This window comes from Balaenoptera acutorostrata, chromosome 11, assembly GCF_949987535.1.
Source record: "Balaenoptera acutorostrata chromosome 11, mBalAcu1.1, whole genome shotgun sequence".
NCBI lineage: Eukaryota > Metazoa > Chordata > Mammalia > Artiodactyla > Balaenopteridae > Balaenoptera > Balaenoptera acutorostrata.
The window spans coordinates 55,203,066-55,226,742 of NC_080074.1; the positions used below are offsets into that span (position 1 = coordinate 55,203,066).

Genomic DNA, 23,677 nt, shown 5'->3' on the forward strand with positions numbered 1-23,677 from the left:
GGGATATATGTATACATATAGCTGATTCACCTTGTTATACAGCAGGAATTAACACAACATTGTAAAGCAATTATACTCTAATAAAGATATTAAAAAAGTAATAATTATGTCTTTGCTTACTCTTATTTCCTCAGATATATCCTTTCTGTTCCTATCTTCACTGTGATCACTCTCTACACCCTTATAACTTGCTTTTTCTTCAAACAGTTAACCACTACCCAACGTGATACTGTATGTTTATTTGCATCTTTATTGACTATCTCACTCACTAAAATGTAAGGTCCACAAGAGCAGCAATGTTGTTCTGTGTTGGGATTGTTTCAATTTAAAAAATGAGGTGGGGTAATGAATGAGATAATTATTAACATCTCCTTCAGTGCTAGAAATCTGATTCTTTTACAACTTGATACTCTAGTATACTCAATCATTAGCCTCTGTAGCAAGGCAAAGCCTGCATGAGACAGTAACTTCAATCTTTTAAGTGACTAAGAATAACAATATTTCAGTCCTCCATGACTCTTTACTTTTACAGTTTTAGGCAAAATAAAAAGCTGCACAGTAAAATATCATTGTGATGATACAATGCAGGCTGACATATCATACAAATTCATGATTTAAACTAGTCAGAGATTCTGCTTCACAGTTTAAGTCTTGATTTACTGTCACTGGAACGGTGTTTTAATTATGCATATCAATTACTCAAAATATATTAATTAACTGCCTCACAACTGTGGCAATGTTAAACACATGTAGTATTGGTTGCTTTATCTCTGTAAGCACTACAGTTCACTAAGACTTACTTAAGAAAAATCAACAATACACTGCTGAATATGTAGTTGTTAAACTGAAATGTCTAATGACAAATTTTTAAATAACATGTGGAATCCATTAAACACTTTAATTAATTAAACTAAAAGTTCCATGTGTTAAACCCTAAAAGTGTGATCAGCCAAACACTTAACTATTCACATAGAGAATCCTGAAAGGTAAATATATCACTACTCCCATTTTATAGTTGAGTACACTGAGATTTTTAAATAGGTAAACTAATTTGCTGAAGGTAACTCAGTATCAGAAGACCTAAGTCCACAAGGCCTGAAATCAAGCCACATACTTAAATCAAAAAGCCATACAGAACAAGTGGATAGGTCCTTAGGTAAAGAAATCACATTCTGTTTTATAATGCTGTTAACAGTCCTCAAGTAGTACAAAGAAAACAAACAAAATCCAGTCCTAGATAAAATTCTCAAAATATGACAAAAGAAAATTAGTTCTTAAATATGTTAGAAATAGTAGGTCTAAAATTTTAAATATAACGCAGAGAGAAACATTTTAGTATAAAATATAAACCCCAACAATAACATTCCTTACAAAATAATGTTACTACTACTTACTAGGTTGCTTTAGCACTGCCTTGTACTGTTACAGTCAGAATAGGTATCCAAGTTCCCCTATATTCAAATGCTGGTAGCAAAGTAACACCTCCACCAATCCCCAACATTCCTGAGTTAGCTGGTGCTGAGACAGGGCCACCTGAATTATTGCTTCCTGTTAGATAAGGGAAAGCAAGCAAAGACACCAATTTACTACTTAATTACAAATCTATAATATTCAAACACTTGGTCAACTTTTTAAAATTATGCTATAGGAATGGATACTGCACAAATAAATGAAATTTATCAATCCTATTTTGGCTACTAGAGAGTCTCCCTGTTTCCCCAAAACACCATTTCCTTCTTTATATAAAAGGTACTAATGAGTAAAAATACTGACAAACTATGTAACATACCTTTTGTTAAATCACTTTTTATCAGAGGTGGGAATAAAGGACAAAAGAGACCACTAATCAGAAAGTTAAAAATGGAAGAGAAAGAAGTTAAAGGGAACAAGAAGCTATACACTGATTTCCAAACTTAAATCATGTTCACCTGTTTTGTTAAAAGAATGACTAACAGACCTCCTTAGTTACTACCTTAGTAGTAACCACACTCTTTAAAGAGAGGCACCAAATGAAGGTTCTTCTAAAATGAAAATTAGCATCTAAACTTTTGTTCTTATGTGATGAGAGGAACTGAAAGTATATCAGAGAAGAAAATATATTCTGGAAAGAAATAAACATAGTTACCTCAGTGAGATCAAATTATTCTTTAAGTGTAAATCTTTATATTTATATATACAACATAAAATATTATAAAGAAATATTATAAAATAAATATATATTTAGGTAACCTCAATTTCTCTAGTCACAGGATTTCTATAAATATCCTCTCAGAATACTGAATATTGTAAATTATGGCAGAATATAAAAACCAAAATATGACTAAGCCTTTACCAGCTTGGTTTGTCGTAGCAGGATTTCCAGTAGGAGGGACAAGAAACAAGGACTGGATAAAAGATCCCAGTGCATTCACAATATCACGAAAAACCTTGGTAGAATGCTGTTTCATATCATAGGACTGACAAAATGACCTGTAAAATAATTTTAAATGTTTCTGGAGAAAATATTTGATTAAAAATTGTTAACTTTTTTTAATAGCAAGTAATGTTGATAAATCAGTCTCAATGCTATACTTAAAACTTCATCACACCTGAGTGATTTTACTAACTCTGGACAAAGGCTCAGAATGAGGTCAGTGTTCTAAAAAAATTATCTTGGCCATATTAACTCAGTAAATTCAATTGATGGCAACCCCTAACCACACTTTTTGCCCACACCTACACCCCTCCATATACATACAATACACAATTTTCTTTGTTTAGAAATCATTATTATTTGAAATAAATATTTAAGCTCTTCCTGCTAGCATAAATATTAACCTATCCATTTAACAAAATATTGCTGAGGTTTTACCTCAATAGCTGAGGCTGCACACAGAGTCTGTGTATTGATTCCACTGCAACAGCTCGTAGCCACTGTGGTTTATCTGCATCCAGAAATTTCACCAGAAGTGACAGAAATATTTCACATTCAGTTACCTAAAAAACACAACATTTTTAATAATATTTCTTTAAATCTAAGAATTATAAATTATATTCTTATTTTTACTCCTATGGACAAACCAATAAAATTTTTTAATTTTAAATAAATTATGATCCATAATGGGGAGCGGAGAAAAAGAAAAGAAGGGAAAAGTAGTTATATATGGAAAAGATAGCAGTAAAAATAATCAGTGTCTCTCTAAATATATCATCAAAAGCTCACACTAATGATCTTCTAACATGGTTAATCTTTTATACCTATTCTTTAGAAAGCACTATGCACCATCATGCTATCCTCATTCCTGGAAGGCAGCATGTATCATGTACACTCATGTACCCTTCATTAATATCACAACACTTTTTCCATATGTTCTTATGCTGCTTAAGAAACAAAGAGGCAATAAGCCAAAGAATGTTTAGCATATATTTTCTAGTAGGAAAACAAGAAGGAACCTGTAGCAGTTGACAGGTGTTAAGATATATAAAGTATTCAGAACAAGGCTTGGTACATAGTTTTGCATTATTAACTATTAGTTATTACCTTTGGTATTAATATAAACCATCTCCTTTGCAAGCTCTTTATAAATAAATAACAACATTTAAAGCATATTCTTGACATTATTCATTAAATGTCTGATAACTGAACAAATGAACAAACGAAAAGTAACCAGTTTATTCAAAGGTTGTTTCTGTTACATATTTGTTGAGGACACAGCAGGACCTCTGGGAGGTAAGAATTAACCTGACATTGTGATCGCTAGGCCAAACTAAATCATACTTCCACACCAAGGACAGCAGGTTATTGGACGTTTTAGCTGGGGGTGCTCCAAAAGGAGTGAGCATAATGCGAGGCAAGGAATTGCGAGAATGGAGGAGCCCTCAGGATTTTAGCCCAAAGTCTTAGCAGTTGGTATTTTCTAATGCCTTTCAGGTAGATGCTTAAAAATAGGACATAATTATGAGGATAAAGTAGGAGGGATAACTAAAAACAATTTCATCCTTAGACTGCTATGACTGGGTAAGTCATAAGGCAGAGCTTTGTCACTGTCCTAAACTTGATATGGTTGAAAAGCACTAGATCAGAAATCACATGGCCCAGCTTCTTTATCCACCAACTTTGTAGGTGACAACAAGCTAGGTAATCTTCTTATAAATAAAGGATAAAAGTACCTGCACCTACCTGAGAACTCAAATGAGAAAAATATAAGGGTAAAAAAATCCCCTAAACATGACAAAGTGACATGCAAATGCACAGTGCTTACTATTTTTTCTAAATAAAATTACCCCTTTTAGTAAAGAACTGAAAAGGAGAGAATCATGCTAGTGACTGACTCACTGGGCAACAGTTTTATCTACTGAAGAGTTTTAACATGAGTAGGTCCTTCAAAATGTGTACTATCTGCTTTAGAGTAAAAGTAGAATTTAAAATGGTGACAGAATTGAAGCTCACTGGTTAGGTTTTCAAGCCAGAAAATAAAGGCTCTCAGAAACATCAAGTACATCACAGCCAAAGGAATTATTAATGTTATAAAACTTGCCTTGAAGAGTTTCCTTTCATTTCCTCTCCTATGAAAAAGTGACTACAGTACAAATCAAACAATCACTCAATTTTATACTACAGCCACTAAAATCTTGTGATTTGGGTAAAAGAGAGAGCCTCTCTCCTGAGGTCTGGAGCTTTGCTCTTGCTTCTTCCCTCCTTGCCAAGTGTGAAACTCTGATCAGAGAACTAGTGGCTGAGGACAATGAATTGTCCTCAAGGGTATCTATCAATGGAAGGTGCCTATTGTGAATCTAAGTTAAGCCTTTCCCCCAAGAGGCTGCACTCATATGAAACAGGTATCTATGGTCCAAGTCCAACTCTTGTGGCACAAAAGTACTCCGTGAACACCATTATACTAACATGAAGGGTGATGAATGTTTCTGAATTCCTATAGTCCTTTGGTACCAAATAATAGTCAAGAGACAACTGATGTTTAAGATGAATCAAAGCCATCCTGGTGGAAATTTTCATTGAAATACCACATAGATGTCTGATAAGGTATCATGTACATAAGATAACTGTTTGCTTAGGAGACAATGAAGAAAGTCTTGTAGAATATTTAAATGCAGGAGTCTATTTCTCAGGAGCTGTTTAGTGCTAACAACCTTATAGCTAGTGGATTTGTTAGTGATAAGATCCTTTGTGAGAGAAATATATGTAAAGACGTGGAAAATTAAGTTGCACAAGTCAATTTAGCCCATTCATTCCTTTTTTTTTTTTTTTACAAAGGATGCCAATTTTTTTTTTAATGATTATTCTATGTTTTTTATTTTATTTATTTTATTTATGGCTGTGTTGGGTCTTCGTTTCTGTGCGAGGGCTTTCCCTGGTTGTGGCAAGCGGGGGCCACTCCTCATCACGGTGCGCGGGCCTCTCACTATCGCGGCCTCTCTTGTAGCGGAGCACAGGCTCCAGGCGCGCAGGCTCAGTAATTGTGGCTCACGGGCCCAGCCGCCCCGCGGCATGTGGGATCTTCCCAGATCAGGGCTCGAACCGGTGTCCCCTGCGTTGGCAGGCAGATTCTCAACCACTGCGCCACCAGGGAAGCCCCATTCATTCCTTTTTAAAAGCAGTAAGTCAAAGGCAGAAAAGAGATATGCTTGCCACTTACAACTAAGTTTAGTAAACTCCTTAAAGATATGTTCCTAAAAAAGACATCTGGGCATGGAGCCTAAGTGTATCAGAGAGCAGAAGAGCACCTAGCTCAGATGACAGAACATGGAAAGAATATAGTGTACTACCTATATTATATCTGTACCTGAATGACTGGAGCATTCTAATTTCTTCTAATCACTCTCTATATATTAACAGAAGATTAGTTATCTTCTCCGCCCTGAGCTACTTGATAGAATAAGAGATAAGCTGGTGAATACTGGGGAAGAACACTGATTCTCCAGTGCAGTGGTTCCCAAAGTGTGGTCCCTCAGACCATTTCATTACATCTGTAACATCACACTATTTTCATAATAAGACTAAGATATTACTTGCCATTTTTAATGTATTGACATTTGTACTGATGACTCAAAACAGTGGTGGGTAAAACAGCTGGTGCTTTAGCAAGATCAAGGCAGTAGCACCGAACTGTACTAGTGTCATTGTATTCTTCACCATCACACACAATTAAGAAAAATAAAAGGGTCTGTTTCACCTAAGGACCACAATCACAATGAACAAAAATAAAATAACAAATAAAATACAATTATTGATTTTATTAAATCTGACCCACACGTGCATGTCTTTGTAATTTTCTGTGTGACAAAACAGGAAGTACACATGAAGTATTTTTGCTGTGTATCAAAGTACAATGGTTGTCTGAAGGAAAGGCACAGCTGGGAACTGACCTAATCACTTTTTTTCTCCTATGAGAACCATTTTAACTAAAAAAGTATATGGCAAACTATGACTATTTAGACTTGTGTATATTGCAGATATTTTCTCAAAAATTAACCAAGTAAGCCTGTCACTTTTGGGGAAACAATGGACAGTATTTATTGTCAATGATAAGATTCAAGCTTTCAAACAAAAATTAGAATTTTGGAAAACTTATATATGCTGTTGTGACCTTGACAGCTTTTTAAAAACAAAAGACTCTTCTGATAAATGGTTGCTGATATTAACACGTGTGATTTTTGGTACTGTATAAAGTATTAACATTTGGAACATTTGCTCAACCATAATAAATGACACATGGGTAAAGGATACAATTGAAGCATCAGATGAATCAATGAATTTTAACGTAAGAGTATAAAAATGTCATTACCATGGTTTCATATTCTACACCTTTAAGAAAGAGTCACTGGTTCAGTTTGGTATAAGATCAAAGAAGAATATATACTATTACCTGAAAATGCCATTAAAATAATTCTGCCTTTTCCAACTATATATCATTGTGAGGACAGATTTTCTTCAAATGCTTTGACCAAAACAACATATCACAAAATAATGAAAATAGAAGAAGGTACGAGAATCCAGCTATCTTCTATTAAGCCAGACATTAAAGAAATTTGCAAAAAATATAAAACAATGTTTTTTTTTCCTTTGGAAAATATAGGTACCTTTCACGAAAATAAATTTTTCTGTTAACATGTAATGAGTTTTAGTATTATCTCAGACTTAATTTTTAATACAGTAAATAATGTTAGAAATAATCCATATAAATGAAAGCTCCTCAATATTTTGAAAGAGTATAAAGGGGTCCTACAACCGAAAAGTATAAGAATTACTACTCTAGTATGTCCTTTAAGATGTATCATTTCCAGGTTTAAATACAACACAAGAGAAATAAGAGAGATGCATTCCACATCAATCACGTATCTCACCCCACAACAACCACACTTCTAACTTTTGCCCTTGGAGAAACTAGAATGTCTGAACCGTTCCATACTAATGAGTCAAGTCTCCATGTAACAAATTATAACACTGAGGAATTAATGTCATATCTGAAGAATTCATCTTTGCAGCACAGTCCTAGAGCTGCCTTGTTATGAAGGGAAGTTTTACCAGCTGGTCATCACGCCCAATTGATAAGTGAAGAATAGAAGCAGGCTTTTCTCTTCCTTCAAACAGCAACATTCAATCTTTACTGTAGCTGGTTGTGCTTTTATCTCTCCCCATTCTGTCCCCCCAAATCGAGGAGACTAAGATCAAAATACAGAGAATGGTAGAGGAGCAGTACAGGAAACTTGGCACTGGCAGCCTTGGCGAGAGGAAGAAATGAGAACTAAGAAAACAGTGAAGAATAAAATGCAGTGGGGTTAAGAGTGTGGGTTTTGGGGGTGTAAAAGAATTACTTAACATCCCAGCTCTGCAGCTTATAAACTGTATGATCTCAGGCAAACTACATAAATATCCTGAACCTCATTTTTTCAGCTGTAAAATAGAAATACAAAAGCCTGCTTTATAGGGTTGTAGTAAAGTCTAAATGAATGAATGTAAAGTACTTGTTAGTATCCAGAATATATGCACTCAATAACAGCAATTTCATCTAAAACTGAAATTACTAAAGAATAAGATTTATGTAGCTCTGAAAAAGTCACTGGATGAACAGCTAGATAACAAGTGGTGAACAGAAACCAAATGCCTTAGTCTGCTTGAGCTGCCATAACAAAATACCATAGACTGGGTGGCTTAGATAACAGAAATTTATTTCTCACAGTTCTAGAGGCTGGAAGTCTGAGATCGGGGTGGCAGCATGGTTGGGTTCTGGTGAGAGCTCTTTTTCTGGCTTGCAGGCGGCTGCCTTACTACTGTGTCCTCACATGTTAGACAGAGAGAGAGAGCACGCTCTCCAATATCTCTTTGTATAAGGTCACTAATTCTATCATGGGGGCCCTACCTTTGTGACCTCGTCTAACCTAATTATCTCCCAAAGATCTCATCTCCAAATACTGTCACAGTTGTGGGGGGCGGGGGGGGGGGGGTTAGGGCTTCAACATATAAATTTTGAAGGGATACAATTCAGCACCAAGTTTTATAAAAATAAAAGATAATTAAGTTGGTAATTCTTGATTTGGGAACAGAAACAAAATGTGAATTCTGCATTTGTCGTGGTGAAGATGTAAGCATGCTGTATTATTGTGGAGAACAGAAAAAAGACTGGGTTCTCCTTTTCTGATTAGCGGATACGAAAAGGAAAAGGAGAAATGTCTTCTCTTTCTATAGTCTTATGTTAATTTAACTAGTTAAACATGTATTTTAGAGAGGGAAGAGAGAGAAGCCCTCCAAAGACAACTCTGATAATACTTAGGGAATAAATAGTGAAGTGATATATATTCGGCCTAGTCACAGGTAATAAACTCTCTGTTTTTGTTCACCTGGGAAAGACTTCATTTCTCCTTCGTTTTGAAGGAAGTTTTGATTAGTATTCTTGATTGACAGTTTTTCCTTTCAGTACTTTGAATATATCACCCCATTCCCTTCTGGCTGGCAAGGTTTCTGCTGAGAAGTCTGCTGAAAATCTTATGAAAGCTCCCTTGCACATGAAGAGTCACTTTTCTTTTTCTGCTTTAAAGATATTTTGTCTGTGACTTTTGACAGCTTGATTATAATGTGTCTCGGTTTAGGTCTCTTGAATTAATCCCAGTTGGAATTCTTTGAGCTTCATGAATTTGTATGTCCACTTCCTTCTTCAAATTTGGGAAGTTTCAGCCATTACTTCTTCAAATAGGCTCTCTGCCCCTTTCCCTCCTCATCTAAGACTCCCATAATGCATTGTGAAATAATAAGAAATATATATGTTGGTCTCCACCCCTGAGGTTAGGAGAGCTCCTAAAACCCTTGTAAATAGGGGTGGCTAGGAGCATCTTTTGTTCTAAGAATTGACTTCTGACCCCGGTTCCTGACACACATCTCCTAAAACCCTTGTAATTTCCTGAATGATAGGAGCATCTGACACAGTGCTCCTAAATCCCTTGGAATTTCCTAGGTAACAGGAGTATCTTTTGTTCTAATGAGGCAACTCTCAATGGACTCTGGGATAGGGGTTAGTTACCAGAAAGAGCAAACCATGATTAGAAGCTTGGTACTTTCAGCCCCACCCTCCATTCTCTGGAGTGGGAAGAGGGGTGGAAATTGAGTTAATAATCAATCATGCCTACATGATGAAACCTCCCTAGAAATCGCCAAAATATGGAGTTTGGGGAACATCCAGGTTAGTGAACACATTTACATGACAGAAGGGTGGCATACCCCAGCTTCACAGGGACAGAAGCTCCTGCTCTCAGGACCCTTCCAGAATTCATCCTATGTATCTCTTCATCTGCCTGTTCATTGGTATCCTTTAAAATATCCTTTCTAATAAATTGGCAAAAGTAAGTAAAATGTTTTCCTGGGTTCTGTGAGCCACTTTATCAAGTTATTGAACCCCAAGAAGGGGTCATGGGAACCTCCAATTTGTAGCCAAGTTAGACAGAAGTTGTTGGTAACCTGGGGATCCACTACTTGGGACTGGCATCTAAAACAGGGGACAGTCTCGCAGACTGATCCCTTAACCTACGGGGCCTGTGCTAACTCTGGTAGATGTCAGAATTTAATCAAAATGTAAGACACCTGGCTGTCAGAGAACTGGTCAGTGTGGGAAAAATATCCACGTTTGGTTACAGAGGTATTGTGAGTGTGAAAGTAAAACACGGTGCGCTTTTCCTAGACATGCGTATACTGGTCTACTTGAGGTGTCCCATAGGGTCTCTTCATTCTTTTTTCTTTTTTGCTCCTCTGACTGGATAATTTCAAATACCTGTCTTCAACTTTGCTGATTCTTCCTTCTGCTTGATCCAGTCTGCTATTTCCTCTAGTGAATTTTTTCAATTCAGTTACTGTATTCTTCAGCTTCAGAATTTGTTTGTTTCTTTTTTATAGTTTCTCTTTGTTGATATTCTCATTTTGTTCATATACCATTTTCCTGACTAGTTGTCTGTGTTCTCTTTTAGCTCTCTGAGCATCTTTGTGATGGTTATTTTGAATTCTTTGTTGGGTAACTCACTTATCTCCATTTCTTTAGGGACAGTTTCTGGAGGTTTATTTTGCTCCTTTGGTTAGGCCATGTTTTCCTGTTTATTTGTATGTCTTCTTATTTTCTGTTGAAATTTGGGCATTTGAAAAAACAGCTAACTCTTTTAGTCTTTATGGACTGGCTTTGTACAGGGAAAGATCTTTATCAATCAGCCCAGCTAGAGATTTTGGGGTCATCTCAAACCTTTTCTGTCAATGTGTCCTCTTTGGGCTTATGTGTGTAATTTCCCAGGTAAAGAGGTTTGCCGATTTCTACTCAGGAGCTCCCCCTGGTGTCTGTATGTAGTACGGCAGTCTCTGGTGCTGTACCAAGTCAAGGTACTGGTACTTCCCCTGGTGTCTGTCTGTGTTACTATAATCTCCCTGGTGCTGTGGCAAGCCACAGAGCTTGACTTTGATCTCAGCAGGCCCCCAGGCATCTAAGTATGTTGCTGTCTTTCTTGTAAGTGTCCAAGAGTCAGGTGAGACAAAAATCAGTCCCTTGGGCAGTACCCCCAAAAGTCAGGATATTGGTTGCATATTTCACCCTTCTTTTCCACCTGAAGGAGAAGCCATAAATTGGGAATTTCCCTTGATCATACCATGTTGTGCTGTGCCAGGAGTGGGATGAGGTACAGCGGGTAAGTGCAATGGGTTTTCCTACCCACTCTAATGAACCTTTTCTTGGCCTTGGACTTGCCTGGGGTGCTGTAATTTCTAAGCTGGTTTCTAAAGATCTCACAAGGGCAATCTGTTCTGTATATTGTTAAGTTGGTGTCTCCATGAGGCGTAGAGTGCCGGGAGCTTCCTATTCTATCATCTTGTCACTCTGCTGTACATTTTTTTAAAAGTTTCTTTGTGGATAGAAACAGACTATAAATAAACACAATACAGAAAATATAACAGCTGATGGGTAAAAGCTTTCCATCTTTAGAGAAACTAATCTACCTTTCTTAAAAAAGAAGAACTTTAAAAGACTCTTAAACCCTTGGCACCAAGCCCTGATAGTTTACAGTTCCCTAAATAGCAACACTTTCTTTTTTTTTAATTTAACTTTGTTTTTCTTATACAGCAGGTTCTTATTAGTTATCTATTTTATACATATTAGTGTATATACATCAAACCCAATCTCCGAATTCATCCCACCACCATCACCCCCCTCCCCGCTTCCCCCCTTGTTCTCCATACATTTGTTCTCTACATCTGCGTCTCCATCTCTGCCTTGAAAACTGGTTCATCTGTACCATTTTTCTAGATTCCACATACGTGCGTTAATATACGATATTTGTTTTTCTCTTTCTGACTTACTTCACTCTGTATGACAATCTCTAGGTCCATCCACGCCTCTACAAATGACCCAATTTTGTTCCTTTTTATGGCTGAGTAATATTCCATTGTATACATGTACCACATCTTCTTTATCCATTTGTCTGTCGATGGGCATTTAGGTTGCTTCCATGACCTGGCTACTGTAAATAGTGCTGCAATGAACACTGGGGTGCATCTTTTTGAATTATGGTTTTCTCTGGGTATATGCCCAGTAGTGGGATTGCTGGGTCATATGGTAATTCTGTTTTTAGATTTTTTAAGGAATCTCCATACTGTTCTCCATAGTGGCTGTATCAATTTACATTCCCACAAACAGTGCAAGAGGGTTCCCTTTTCTCCACACCCTCTCCAGCATTTGTTGTCTGTAGATTTTCTGATGATGCCCATTCTAACCGGTGTGAGGTAATACCTCATTGTAGTCTTGATTTGCACTTCTCTAATAATTAGTGATGTTGAGCAGCTTTTCCTGTGCCTCTTGGCCATCTGTATGTCTTCTTTGGAGAAATGTCTATTTAGGTCTTCTGCCCATTTCTGGATTGGGTTGTTTGTTTTTTTAATATTGAGCTGCATGAGCTGTTTATATATTTTGGAGATTAAGCCTTTGTCCGTTGATTTGTTTGCAAATATTTTCTCCCATTCTGAGGTTGTCTTTTCGTCTTGTTTATAGTTTCCTTTGCTGTGCAAAAGCTTTTAAGTTTCATTAGGTCCCATTTGTTTATTTTTGTTTTTATTTTCATTACTCTAGGAGGTGGGTCAAAAAAGATCTTGCTGTGATTTACATCAAAGAGTGTTCTTCCTATGTTTTCCTCTAAGAGCTTTATAGTGTCAGGTCTTACATTTAGGTCTTTAATCCATTTTGAGTTTATTTTTGTGTATGGTGTTAGGGAGTGTTCTAATTTCATTTTTAGCAACACATTCTGAAATGACTTGATTTCCTACAGTATTGGCAAACAATGTATTAAATATATTACAGATATACCTCACGTGGCCAGAAATAATTATAACTACAGTGCTTATAAAGACTATTTCTAAATGCATTTTACATAAATGGACTTGGAATATGAAAAGAACATCTATGACAAGTATAACATAAATATGGAAAAAACCTTTTTTTTAAAATGGTCTCCATAGAATTTAGTATAAACTACCTATACGGTCTAATAGTTTGTTATGTTGTTGGTTATTGCTAACATTTAGCATATTGACTTTTCATAGATGATCTATAACCAATGACTTTTGTTAATTAAAATTAAGGTGAAATGCTGAATTTGACTTAACATAAAATTAAAAAGAAACATACCATCATATACCATTTTCTCTGAAAAATATTTAAGAGTCAATCATTACACTGAAAGTATTATGATCTGGAATATCACAACATATCCTGCATCCAAAAATTTATGCAAAATAGATATAATATTAGACTGAAAGTAAAAATTGATTTCTAATGCTAGAATTCACCAAATCTGATAACAGGCCATGACTCTTCCTGACATACATTAAAAATGCCACATAAACATAAGAAAGGGAAGAATGAACTTTTGAGTACCTAAGAGAGTACCTATAGGTACTCAAAAAAAAAAAGTTTGCTTAACTGAAGTGAAAAAGCTAAATACATCATCTTCTCAGAAGAGACTTCATGCAATTACACACACAAACACATATGAGAATTAGCACTTACCAAAAGACTGTAAAATTGCTTAATCAGAACAGATACTACTCTCAGCAAACGCATGCAGATAGGAAAATATGGTTTTTCAACTGGTGCTGGAGAAGATGAAGTGCCGGAACCTTGTCTGAACTTTATATTTGGAGAAAAGAGCTTTATCACAAGAGGACATACCCTTTCTTTGAGGAGGAAACTAAATTCCTGATGCTATTTGCAAAGATTAAAAAAAAAAAAAGAAAAAAAAGAATTAACTTAGTTTGTACTTAATGCTTATAAAACAGTCTCACAGTTAATAATAATCTTTAATAATCAGTATGAATAATTTAGCTTTATTATAAGTTTATACAGTTTATTATTTTACCGTTTTACACACAATTCTGAAATTAGTATTGTTCTTTGAGAATATAAGATCAAACAATATTTCAAGAAGTTTTAAAAAGAATCTAAATTAAAAAGGAACATTTAATAATTCTGGAATTAAAATGATGTTTATTACTAGGAATTTTAATTTTAGTAGGACACTAGCAATTAAAAACATAAAGAACAAAAGAAAGAAAACAGATTACACAAATTCAAACAGATAAAGCATTCAAATAGGCAGCTGACAAAAAATCTGATTAATAAAGTATAATAAATTATATAATTCAGATTTTATTTTGCAAAGATAATTCTATTCATCCATAGAAGATTTACTAATTAATATTTTGTTCTACTTAGATTGCTTGAACAGAACACAATGAGCTGATAAAAACACAATGACAAACAAGCATAATTATTTTAAAGTCTGGGAATCTTGCAAAGAATTCTTAAATTTTACTTATAATCATGGCATATTATGCAGAAAAGCTCCCTTAACCTATTAATGCTTTGACTATATTAGCCAAAAGTAGTCCCATTATACTGACAATACAAGGTCCAGTCTACATTTAATGTCTAACCTCAAATATATATTATTCTGTTGTTTTAAGCATCTCAGTTTCACTGAAGCCGCAAACAAAGAAACAATAAGAAAAATCTACCAATCTAATCCTTTAATCTTACAAAAAAAAGGAAAAATAAGGCATAGAGCAGTTTATTTGTTCAGAATCACAAAATTTGTAAAATGTATTTTTTTTAAAAAATCAGGTTCATTCGAGGAAAAAAATCAGCTTCACTAGAGAAAAAAAAAAGAAAGAAAACACAGATAAGTAAAAAGATAAAAATAAAAGCTTTGCTTCATCTCACCTCCCAGAGATAAGTTAGTCAGTCATCATTGTTGACTCCAAATATATATATCCTTCTAGTCTTTTATATCCATTTTAATGTACTTTTAATTCTTCCCCCCAAAAAATGGGATCTTAAGAGTTAAGTGATTTGAAATTCTACTCTCAAATCTACAGTAGTTTCACAAAATGAAAAGCATAGTTGTCCGTTTTCATACTTTATTAAATAACCTTAGGTACTGGTTAATTCATAAATATTACAGACAACTCTGAAAAGTTTTATCTATTCACTTTTCCCCCTCACTATTCAACTAACTGCAACTGGGTTTCCTCCACAACCCCCATCAACCACTCCATCTCCACTGAAACTATTCTCATTATACTCATGATCTCTGTGGACAAAGCAAACACTGCTCTTTCAGTCTTACCAAATTTCTTTGAAGCACCTGACATAACTGATTACTTGGTTCATCTTGAAGTTTTCTCTGGTTTTGTCTTTTATTATGCCGCAGTCTCTCAGATGCATTCCTACATTTCTGGCCCCCATGTTCTTAGTCTCTTTTGTATGCTCATCCTCTCGTGCCCAACCATTTAACAGTGCGGTTCCTCAGAGCTCCAGAATATCAGGTCCTCACTTCCATATGTTATTGCCATAGGTGATCTCATTCACTCCCATATCTTCAATTAGCAACTATATGCCAGTGAAGTTTAAATTTATAACTTTAACCCAAAACCTTACTTCTGAGCTCACGATGCATAAATTAAACTGCCATTTTGTGTACACTCAGGTATCTCAAAATGAGTAAGTTCAAAACTGAATAAACTATCCTTTCCAGCAAAAGTTCTGCCCATAGAGTATTCCACCTTAGTAGCAACCAACACACTGCTCAAGCCAGAAGGCCAAAAGTCATCTTTGACTACTAAAGTATAATTAGTCCTATAACTCACTGATTTTATTTTGAAGAAGGTAAAAGACTGCTTTTTTTCCTCACATTTCAATGATTTATTCAGCATTTACTTGCTGACTCTTTAATATGTACCGAGCACTGTGCTAGGTAAAGGAATTCAAGGTTAAGTTCGATTTTGTCCCTGCCCTTATAGAGCTTATTTTCTAAAACAGAAGAGAGATCCTTTCTTAGAGTCACTGCTCTGGAATATTCTTTTCCTATACTACCTATTTCCCCCAACTAACTACTCTTTATCTTTCAGGGGAAAGCTTCATAGCCTTCATTCATCACCAACTCTCCACCAGGTTTGGTACCTATGTTACTCATTTCCACAGCACTTTTTATACTTTTCCCTCACAGCACTCATCATGGCTTATCATTCAGTTAATGTTTTTCTTCCAATTAGATTGGTAAGTGCCATAAGGGCAGGAATTTTACCTGTCTTACTTAAATTCTGTATCCTTGGCACTGAACACATGAACTAGCATATTGTAAGGGATTGGTAAACTTTGATTGGATGAGTGAATAATGAGTGAATGAAAGCAAATATTTATCTCCAGAAGAAAACTTTGTAGGTATAAATTTTAGGATCTTACACAGAATAATTCTTTTTTTTCCTCTGCATTATAGCAGGAAGCATAAAGTAGAATAGATTTATTATGGGCACAATAAATCTGGAAACATTTTTTCAAATCTTTTCCTACAAAATTAAAAAACACAATCCAAACTATAGACATTTCAAATTCAAATTCATTGTCTATGGCCATACCACCCTGAACGCGCCCGATCTCGTCAAATTCAAATTAATTTACAAATTCATTCACTCATTCATTTAAATATTTATTTAACACCTGTCATATGCCAGGGCACCACTACAGGCACCTATACAACAGTGAACTAAGTCCCTGCCTCATAGAGCTTACTTTCCTGTAGGGGAAGTGAGAAGATCAACTAATGTACAAATACATATGTCAGGAGGAAATAAGTGATATAAAGAAAAATAACAAAGAGTAAGAAAGACAAGGGTGCTGCCATGAAAAAAAGCTGCCATTTTACACAGTGGCGGGGAAGGTTTATCTGGTAGGTTGACCACTGAGTAAAGACCTCAAAAGAGTAAGAGAACAAGCCATATGGGAGAAAAGCATTCCGGGTTCAGGAAGCAGGAAGTACAAAGGCCTAGGAGCAGGAGTCTACCTGGGTCATTTAGGAACAACAAGAATGACAGTGTGGCTAAAGGGTGAGGGCACTTACAAACTATGAAACCTTAGACAAATTATTTAACCCTCTCAAAGTCTTAGCTTCCTCCTGTGTAAAGTAGGAATAATTGGTACTTCTCAGGCATTTGTGCAGCTTAAAGAGAGTATGATATATAAGGAATTTAGCAAAGTCATAGCATGGAGTAGGCAGTCCAAAGTGGTAGCTGTTACAACTATCAGTTTATACAAGATGATTAGTCGAGTTGTATCTAAACTTATCCTATACTAATACAAGAAAGGGAATCATCAGTTAATATTGTTCATTATCATTGAAAGCACTGAACAGTTGTCTAACATGGACCAAAAATTATGAACCATGTAGTAAAAGTTTCAGTCCCAACTCTTGGGCTAAAGGACCTTCTACTTTTTTTGCACTTGATTCACACATTTTGTAGGTAAGAGCAAGGATGAAATAGATGACTTAGGGAGGGGCAGCATGGTAGGGAAAGGAGCTAGAGTAGTAGTTAAAAGTTCTAAATTTTTGTTCAAGATCTGCTAATAACTAAAGAATCCCATGTAAATCACTGAATCACTTTTGGACTTTAGCTTCTTACAAATAAAATGAAAAGTTTGAATTCTTTCTCACTTTTTCCCCTATTAACCTTCTGTTTTGAAATATTCTGTATAGCACATTAAATTTATTAAGCATTGACGACTTCTTTTTTCCATTTAAATTATGTTAAAGCACAAAGCAGCATATAAACAAGTAAAAAAGTTAGTAACAATTTTTTAAGGCTTTTAAATATTATAAAAATAGCTCATGTACCACATTCCTCTGTACACCCTTAGATTGGGAAATGCTTGACTAGACACTCTAGGAATTCCTTCTAATGTTAAAATTTCAAACTGCTTGGGCACAACAAAAGTTAAGATATCAGCAAATTATTATATGTCTAAAGTCTGAGGTTATAATTTTTTGCATCTTTTAATGTGGGGGAAAAATACGTTAACTCTCTTGAAAAATATCTGTGAAAAAATTAAAGATTAATTTTGTTGCAAGATACTACAAATGGCTTACTTGTAAAAAGACTTGTGGAAAATCATTCAAGACTGACTCAAGTAATTCGAGGCCAAATGTTCGGGTCATTTCTGTCATGCCTACTAGCCAGTAAGGGGCATCAGCATTAACCAACTGACAAAGGTCCTGGGAAAATAAATCAAACAATGAATAAAAAATAAATAAAATATTTCACATGCTGGAATGAAATGTCCTTTCATTTTATAGTTCATAAAATTTTTTTTAAAGTATCTCTTCTTAAATAATAGGTTTTACTCCTTAGAAACTAAGTACTGGTAATTCAAATTTTGATTAATTGTATAGTTGATTATATAAGTAAACTAAATATATAGACTGCACAGATAAATGGTTATTCTAACACGGTTTTAATGAAAAACCACTTAACCTTTTAATCAAAATTAATAAAATTTTCAGTGCAGGTTAATCTTATTTTATTCATGACAAGTAATGTAAAAATCAGGTATTTGCATATCAAATTACATTAGGTAGAACAGAAGTTTAGTACTTTAATTTTCCTATTAAAGGAAGTATTTTATATGACTAGTCATCCCTAATATATCTAGTTCAGGGTTTAATTCATTTTATTTCCTTAAAGTGAAACATAACATTTTATCGTGTTAATTAGCTATAGATGCTCTTTAATGCTTTAGAATTTTTTTAAATACAGGTATCACAGGCTTTTCAAAAGTTCGCTTTACCACTTAGCTTTTACAGAAGACCTACGTTAGCACCAGTTTTCTCTAACCAGAAGAAATCTGAAGAGGATTTTCACTTTTTCAGGAAAAAAAAAAGGCAAAAGTGAAAATCGTGTCAGCACTTGCTTTGCCGCGAGCCCATAGTAGAGGCAGCACACACCCCAGGCAGCGCGAGTGGTACCGCCAAGCTCTTTCCCCGGGAACCACACTCAGCATCTCAGCATCAAGCTGCCACAGCTTTGAACTGTGTAAGCATCTGTGCTTTATCTCGATCTATTTTGTGCATTCGTTAGGTAATTGTGTACTAAGGTAATTGCTTTTTCACTTTAGGCCATTTTGGCTTATGAAAGGTTTCACAGAAATGTGCTACTGTCAGATAGTGGGGGAAACCTGTACCTCTTTTGACACTTTAAAATTGGACAATTAAAAAAAAAATGACGCTTAAAAAACTGAATCAGATACAAAATTCCAAAATCAAAAAGTCATACAAAACTATATTGTATAATAAAAATTATTCTTATCAACTGAAATACCTGGAAAAGCATATATGCATCTTTAGCACAAGGTTTGAGGGTACTGACAGATCTTCTGTTACTATTTCCTTGGACTAGTACTGGTTGTTCTACAACATCTGCAATCAAAATTAGAGGGGTTTTAGGAGTTCATAATGACCTTTAATAAATCATATGTACTGTCTAAAAGGTATGTTTAAAATAAATACTTATTTATAGAATTATAAACTTAATAACTTCAGAACCATGCCTCCAAAATGGAAAGAAAAATTGGGAATCCCATTTTTATGCAAAATGCCATAAAAATCACTCTTCACTATCTTACATTCATTTTAATAAACTTAGTATCTTTACACATACATTTGATTTTCTCAGTACCCCTTTCTCCAGTCTCTTTATTAAATGGATTTAAAATCCACATGATCTTTGAATGTACCATTAAATATCAAACAGATAAATATTTATCACATGGTTAATTTCTATCATCTCTCCATCTTCAAAAGAATTAGCTGCTTGATCTGCCACAAGTACTATGTCAGTCACAGGTATTGACTAGCTAAGAGTCAACTAGAATGGGGCTTCCCAATTTCTTTGAATACTAAGAAGATATCATTCCCTGTAAGTTATGACAGCCTGTTTTGAATAAATGTTGATTCAATGACTACTTGAAAAGAAAGAGGTTCTAAGTATTTTCTACCTTATTAGAAAGTATTAAATGAGATATTAGTCTTTAGAGACACACAGCCAAAACTACCAATCCAGAACTTATACTGAGATTATGAATATACAAGACATTCAAACTGGAGAACTGCCCTCTTTTATCCCTTAAGTTTAATTCCTTAATATTCCAAACTGCTAGAATTCCACCTGCATTTCCCCTAGGAAAAGTGAGACCAAAGTCAGTGGGAATATTCTAATAAACCAACAGATTAAATGTCTGAAACTGAATGTGAAAAATCTGACCCATGGTTAATTTCAGGAAAAGTGAAGCAATTATTAGAGTAGGCAGCATTATCATTACTTACTAGTATTGCCGTTTTTTACCAGTATTACCAAAAAAACACCAAATGATATGAAAGATTGCTAATATGAAGAGTTTAAGGGGAAAGAAAAAACTATCTAAAGGGAAAAAAAAGTTTAATCTTTTGTTTCTTGACTCCATAAAACAGAGAGGTTGCTCTTGGTAGCACCTTATGATCTTTTCAACTGATCACGGGAAAAAATTTACTTTTCATCCAATAAGGGTAACAAATGAAAAAAATGTTAAAAGTTATCAAATTATAAAAATTATAACAGAAACATAATATCTGTAAGCTCTGTGACAGGACATGTTTCTAAGTTTTTAGGAAATGTTGTAAATCACAAAGAAAAAGATGCTAAAAATTACAAGTATTTGATGAAAATATGAAAATATTAAACTTTACATAATATAAATATTCTTGATTAATACATGTTAACTGGCAGAGACAAAGATTCACATGAGGGAAGCTCACTCTTGGGACTTTACCCTAAAGAAATAATTCAGATGGAAATATATATGTAGGAAGACACTCAAAACAATACTAAACTATTGAACATAAGCAGTTCATTAAATTATAGAATAGCCACAAAATATAATGCAACCATTAAAATTTCAATTACAAAAATAAAAAAAAACATGAAAAATTCATACAATGTAATGTTTGGCTAAAAATACTTATAATGCAACATCTGGTGTGAAATGTGAAATTATCATCTTCAATATGAAATTATGAATATGTTAGAAATAAACATGGAAAATAGAGTCCACTTCTTAGGGTGATAAAATTATGGGGGATTTATCTTTTGAATTGCCATTATCAATAATAATGAAGTTAAAATAAACATACTTTTTAAAGTATTCTAATTTTTAGGTAGCCTAAGTTCATAGGGGAATGGCTGACAATCAATAAAAGAGAAAAGCATGTATGTTAGAGCCACCCACTGTCAAAAGGAAACAACTTTTTTCACTTTACCTCTGTGTCGTTCATCTTCAGCAACCATCCTCTCAAAAACAACAGTAACAACTTGTCGCACTGTAGCAGCAGCTGTATTATTTGTAATATTATCTTTTGTGAAGTGTAGTCGAAAACAGAGAACAATTGCCTAAAAAAACAATTTCCATTTAGTGTGAAATAAGATTGAGGAACATGGTTATTATCTTTATTTTATCTGATGTAACCCAAAATTAAATAATTTGTTTCGCTGCTTCAATCACCTACACTAAAAGTCTCACTCTTTTATATAATAAAACTACAAAAAGCTCAGGATTTTGAAATAATTCAAACTCTCAGTAAATACATAGACACATAAGATTAACCAAGGTAATGTGAAATACTCCTTTCACAATCTGGTTCTTTTAACATGTACATAATAATGTGTTGTGCTTTTATTTTCCCAGAACGACTTTTTTTTTGCAAATAGCAAGTACTCAAACTTTGTTGTATCACTAAATCACTTGGAGAAATACTATATAAACTTGCTAAGCATATAAATGAATCATTTTTTCTTTTAAAATCAACTTTATTAAGGTATAATTTATATACAATAACTGTATCCCTTTAAAGTATATAATTTTATGAGTTCTGACAGTTATATTCACCTATGGAACTACTGCCACAATCAAGTATAAGACATTTCCATCATCCTAAAGGTTTCCTTGTGCTCTTGCAGTCCATTTTTTCCTCCACCCTTGGCCCCACGTAACCACCAATCTGCTTTTATCACTATAGATTAGCTGGTATTTTCTATACAAATAGAATCATTCAGTATGTGCTCTTTTCTGTCTGGTTTCTTTCACTTGTAATATTTGTGAAATTCATCCACGTTTTTCTTTGTAACAGTAATTTGTACTTTTTTATTCCATGGTATGAGTATACCACATTCTAATTATCCATTCACCTCCTGATAGACATTTGGGTTGTTTCAGTTTTTGGCTACTGTACATAAAGCTGCTGTGAACATTCACATACAAATCTCAGTGAGGACATGTATTTTCATTTACCTGGGTAAGTAAATACCTAAGAGTGAAATGGACAGATCACATAGTAAGTATAAGTTAAAATTTTAAAGAAACTGTTTTCCAAAGTTGCTTTACAATTTTATATTCCTGCCAGCAGTATGTGTGAGTTCAAAATTATTCCATATTCTCAACAACACTTGATATGGTCAGTCTTTTTTTTTTTTTTTTTTTTTTTATATTTTTGGCTGCGTTTGGTCTTCGTTTCGGTGCAAGGGCTTTCTCTAGTTGTGGCGAGTGGGGGCCACTCTTCATCGCGGTGCGCGGGCCTCTCACTGTCGCGGCCTCTCTTGTTGCGGAGCACAGGCTCCAGACGCGCAGGCTCAGTAGTTGTGGCTCACGGGCGTAGTTGCTCCGCGGCATGAGGGATCTTCCCAGACCAGGGCTCGAACCCGTGTCCCCTGCATTGGCAGGCAGACTCTCAACCACTGCGCCACCAGGGAAGCCCCTGGTCAGTCTTTTTAAATCTTAACTATTCTAATGGGTGTGTAATAATATCTCCTTGTGGTTTTAATTTGCTTTTCCCTGATAACTAAAGATTCTGAGGCACTTTCCATGTATTCATTAGTCAGTTGAATAGATTATTTTGTAAAGTGTCTGTTGAAATCATTTGTCCATTTTTTATTGGGTTGTCTTATAAATGAGTTGTAAGAGTGTTTTTAATAAATTCTAGATAAAAGTCCTTTGTCAGATATTTGTGAATATTTCCCCCCATTCTGTGGCTTCTTTTATGGTTCATGGATTTGTGCCCTACCTAAGAAGTCTCTACCTACCCCAAGGTCACAAAAATTTTCTCCTATGTGTTCTTCTAGAAGTTTTACAGTTTTAAAAGAAGCCATTCTTGGAGGAAAACATAATAATGGTATTTTTAAATGCTATGCCTTATCATATTAATTATATTAAACATTTAAAAGAAAACAAGCCTTTGATACCACTAACACTTTTAAAATTTCAACATAAAAGAAAAGTACATGTTATAGAGAAGCTTTCCTATTAACCAATTTTATATTATTTCTTTATACTTCATTTTTCATCCCCAAATATTATATTTCCAAATTAACCAAAATAAATCCTATATTTATTTATAAAACTATAATCAGTTCTTATTGCTTGGGTAGGTCAAATGATAACCTTTTATAAAATTTTAAATATATGTATCAGAACAATAATTTGATAGCTAGAAACCAAGAGGAACTACACAGAACAAACATATATATAAAAAGACATTAAATATTTTATAAAGCAGGTATGGGGAAAAGAATAAGCTATTTGCAATTAAGTAAAATCTCATTATATCCTAAGAACATCAAATGAATAACTAGAAGAGAGATATAGTCTCTATACAGTATACTGTGATGGTATACTTTGCTACTTTACAAGTCAACCATTCTTAAAGGCATACAAATTATAATACAACTATTACTGAAACTCCAACAATTTCCCTAAATAGTAAACCACTAAGTAAAGACTGTTTTTTATATTACTCGCTGTACTGTCTGTTC

General features: G+C 34.5%; 1 protein-coding gene across 3 annotated transcripts in view; it reads right to left on the reverse strand.

Annotated features, from left to right (window-relative positions):
• The window catches only part of MON2 (MON2 homolog, regulator of endosome-to-Golgi trafficking), a 126,962-nt gene that overhangs the window by 77,471 nt on the left and 25,814 nt on the right, over nucleotides 1–23,677 (reverse strand). For all 3 annotated transcript variants that reach the window (XM_007179735.3, XM_057556456.1, XM_007179734.3), the window contains 7 exons: nucleotides 21,133–21,262; nucleotides 19,160–19,257; nucleotides 17,932–18,057; nucleotides 13,521–13,715; nucleotides 2,852–2,976; nucleotides 2,333–2,469; nucleotides 1,395–1,548 (listed from right to left, as the gene is read on the reverse strand). In XM_007179735.3, the coding sequence (XP_007179797.2) occupies nucleotides 1,395–1,548; nucleotides 2,333–2,469; nucleotides 2,852–2,976; nucleotides 13,521–13,715; nucleotides 17,932–18,057; nucleotides 19,160–19,257; nucleotides 21,133–21,262 (965 nt within the window). The remainder of the gene's footprint in view (nucleotides 1–1,394; nucleotides 1,549–2,332; nucleotides 2,470–2,851; nucleotides 2,977–13,520; nucleotides 13,716–17,931; nucleotides 18,058–19,159; nucleotides 19,258–21,132; nucleotides 21,263–23,677) is intronic.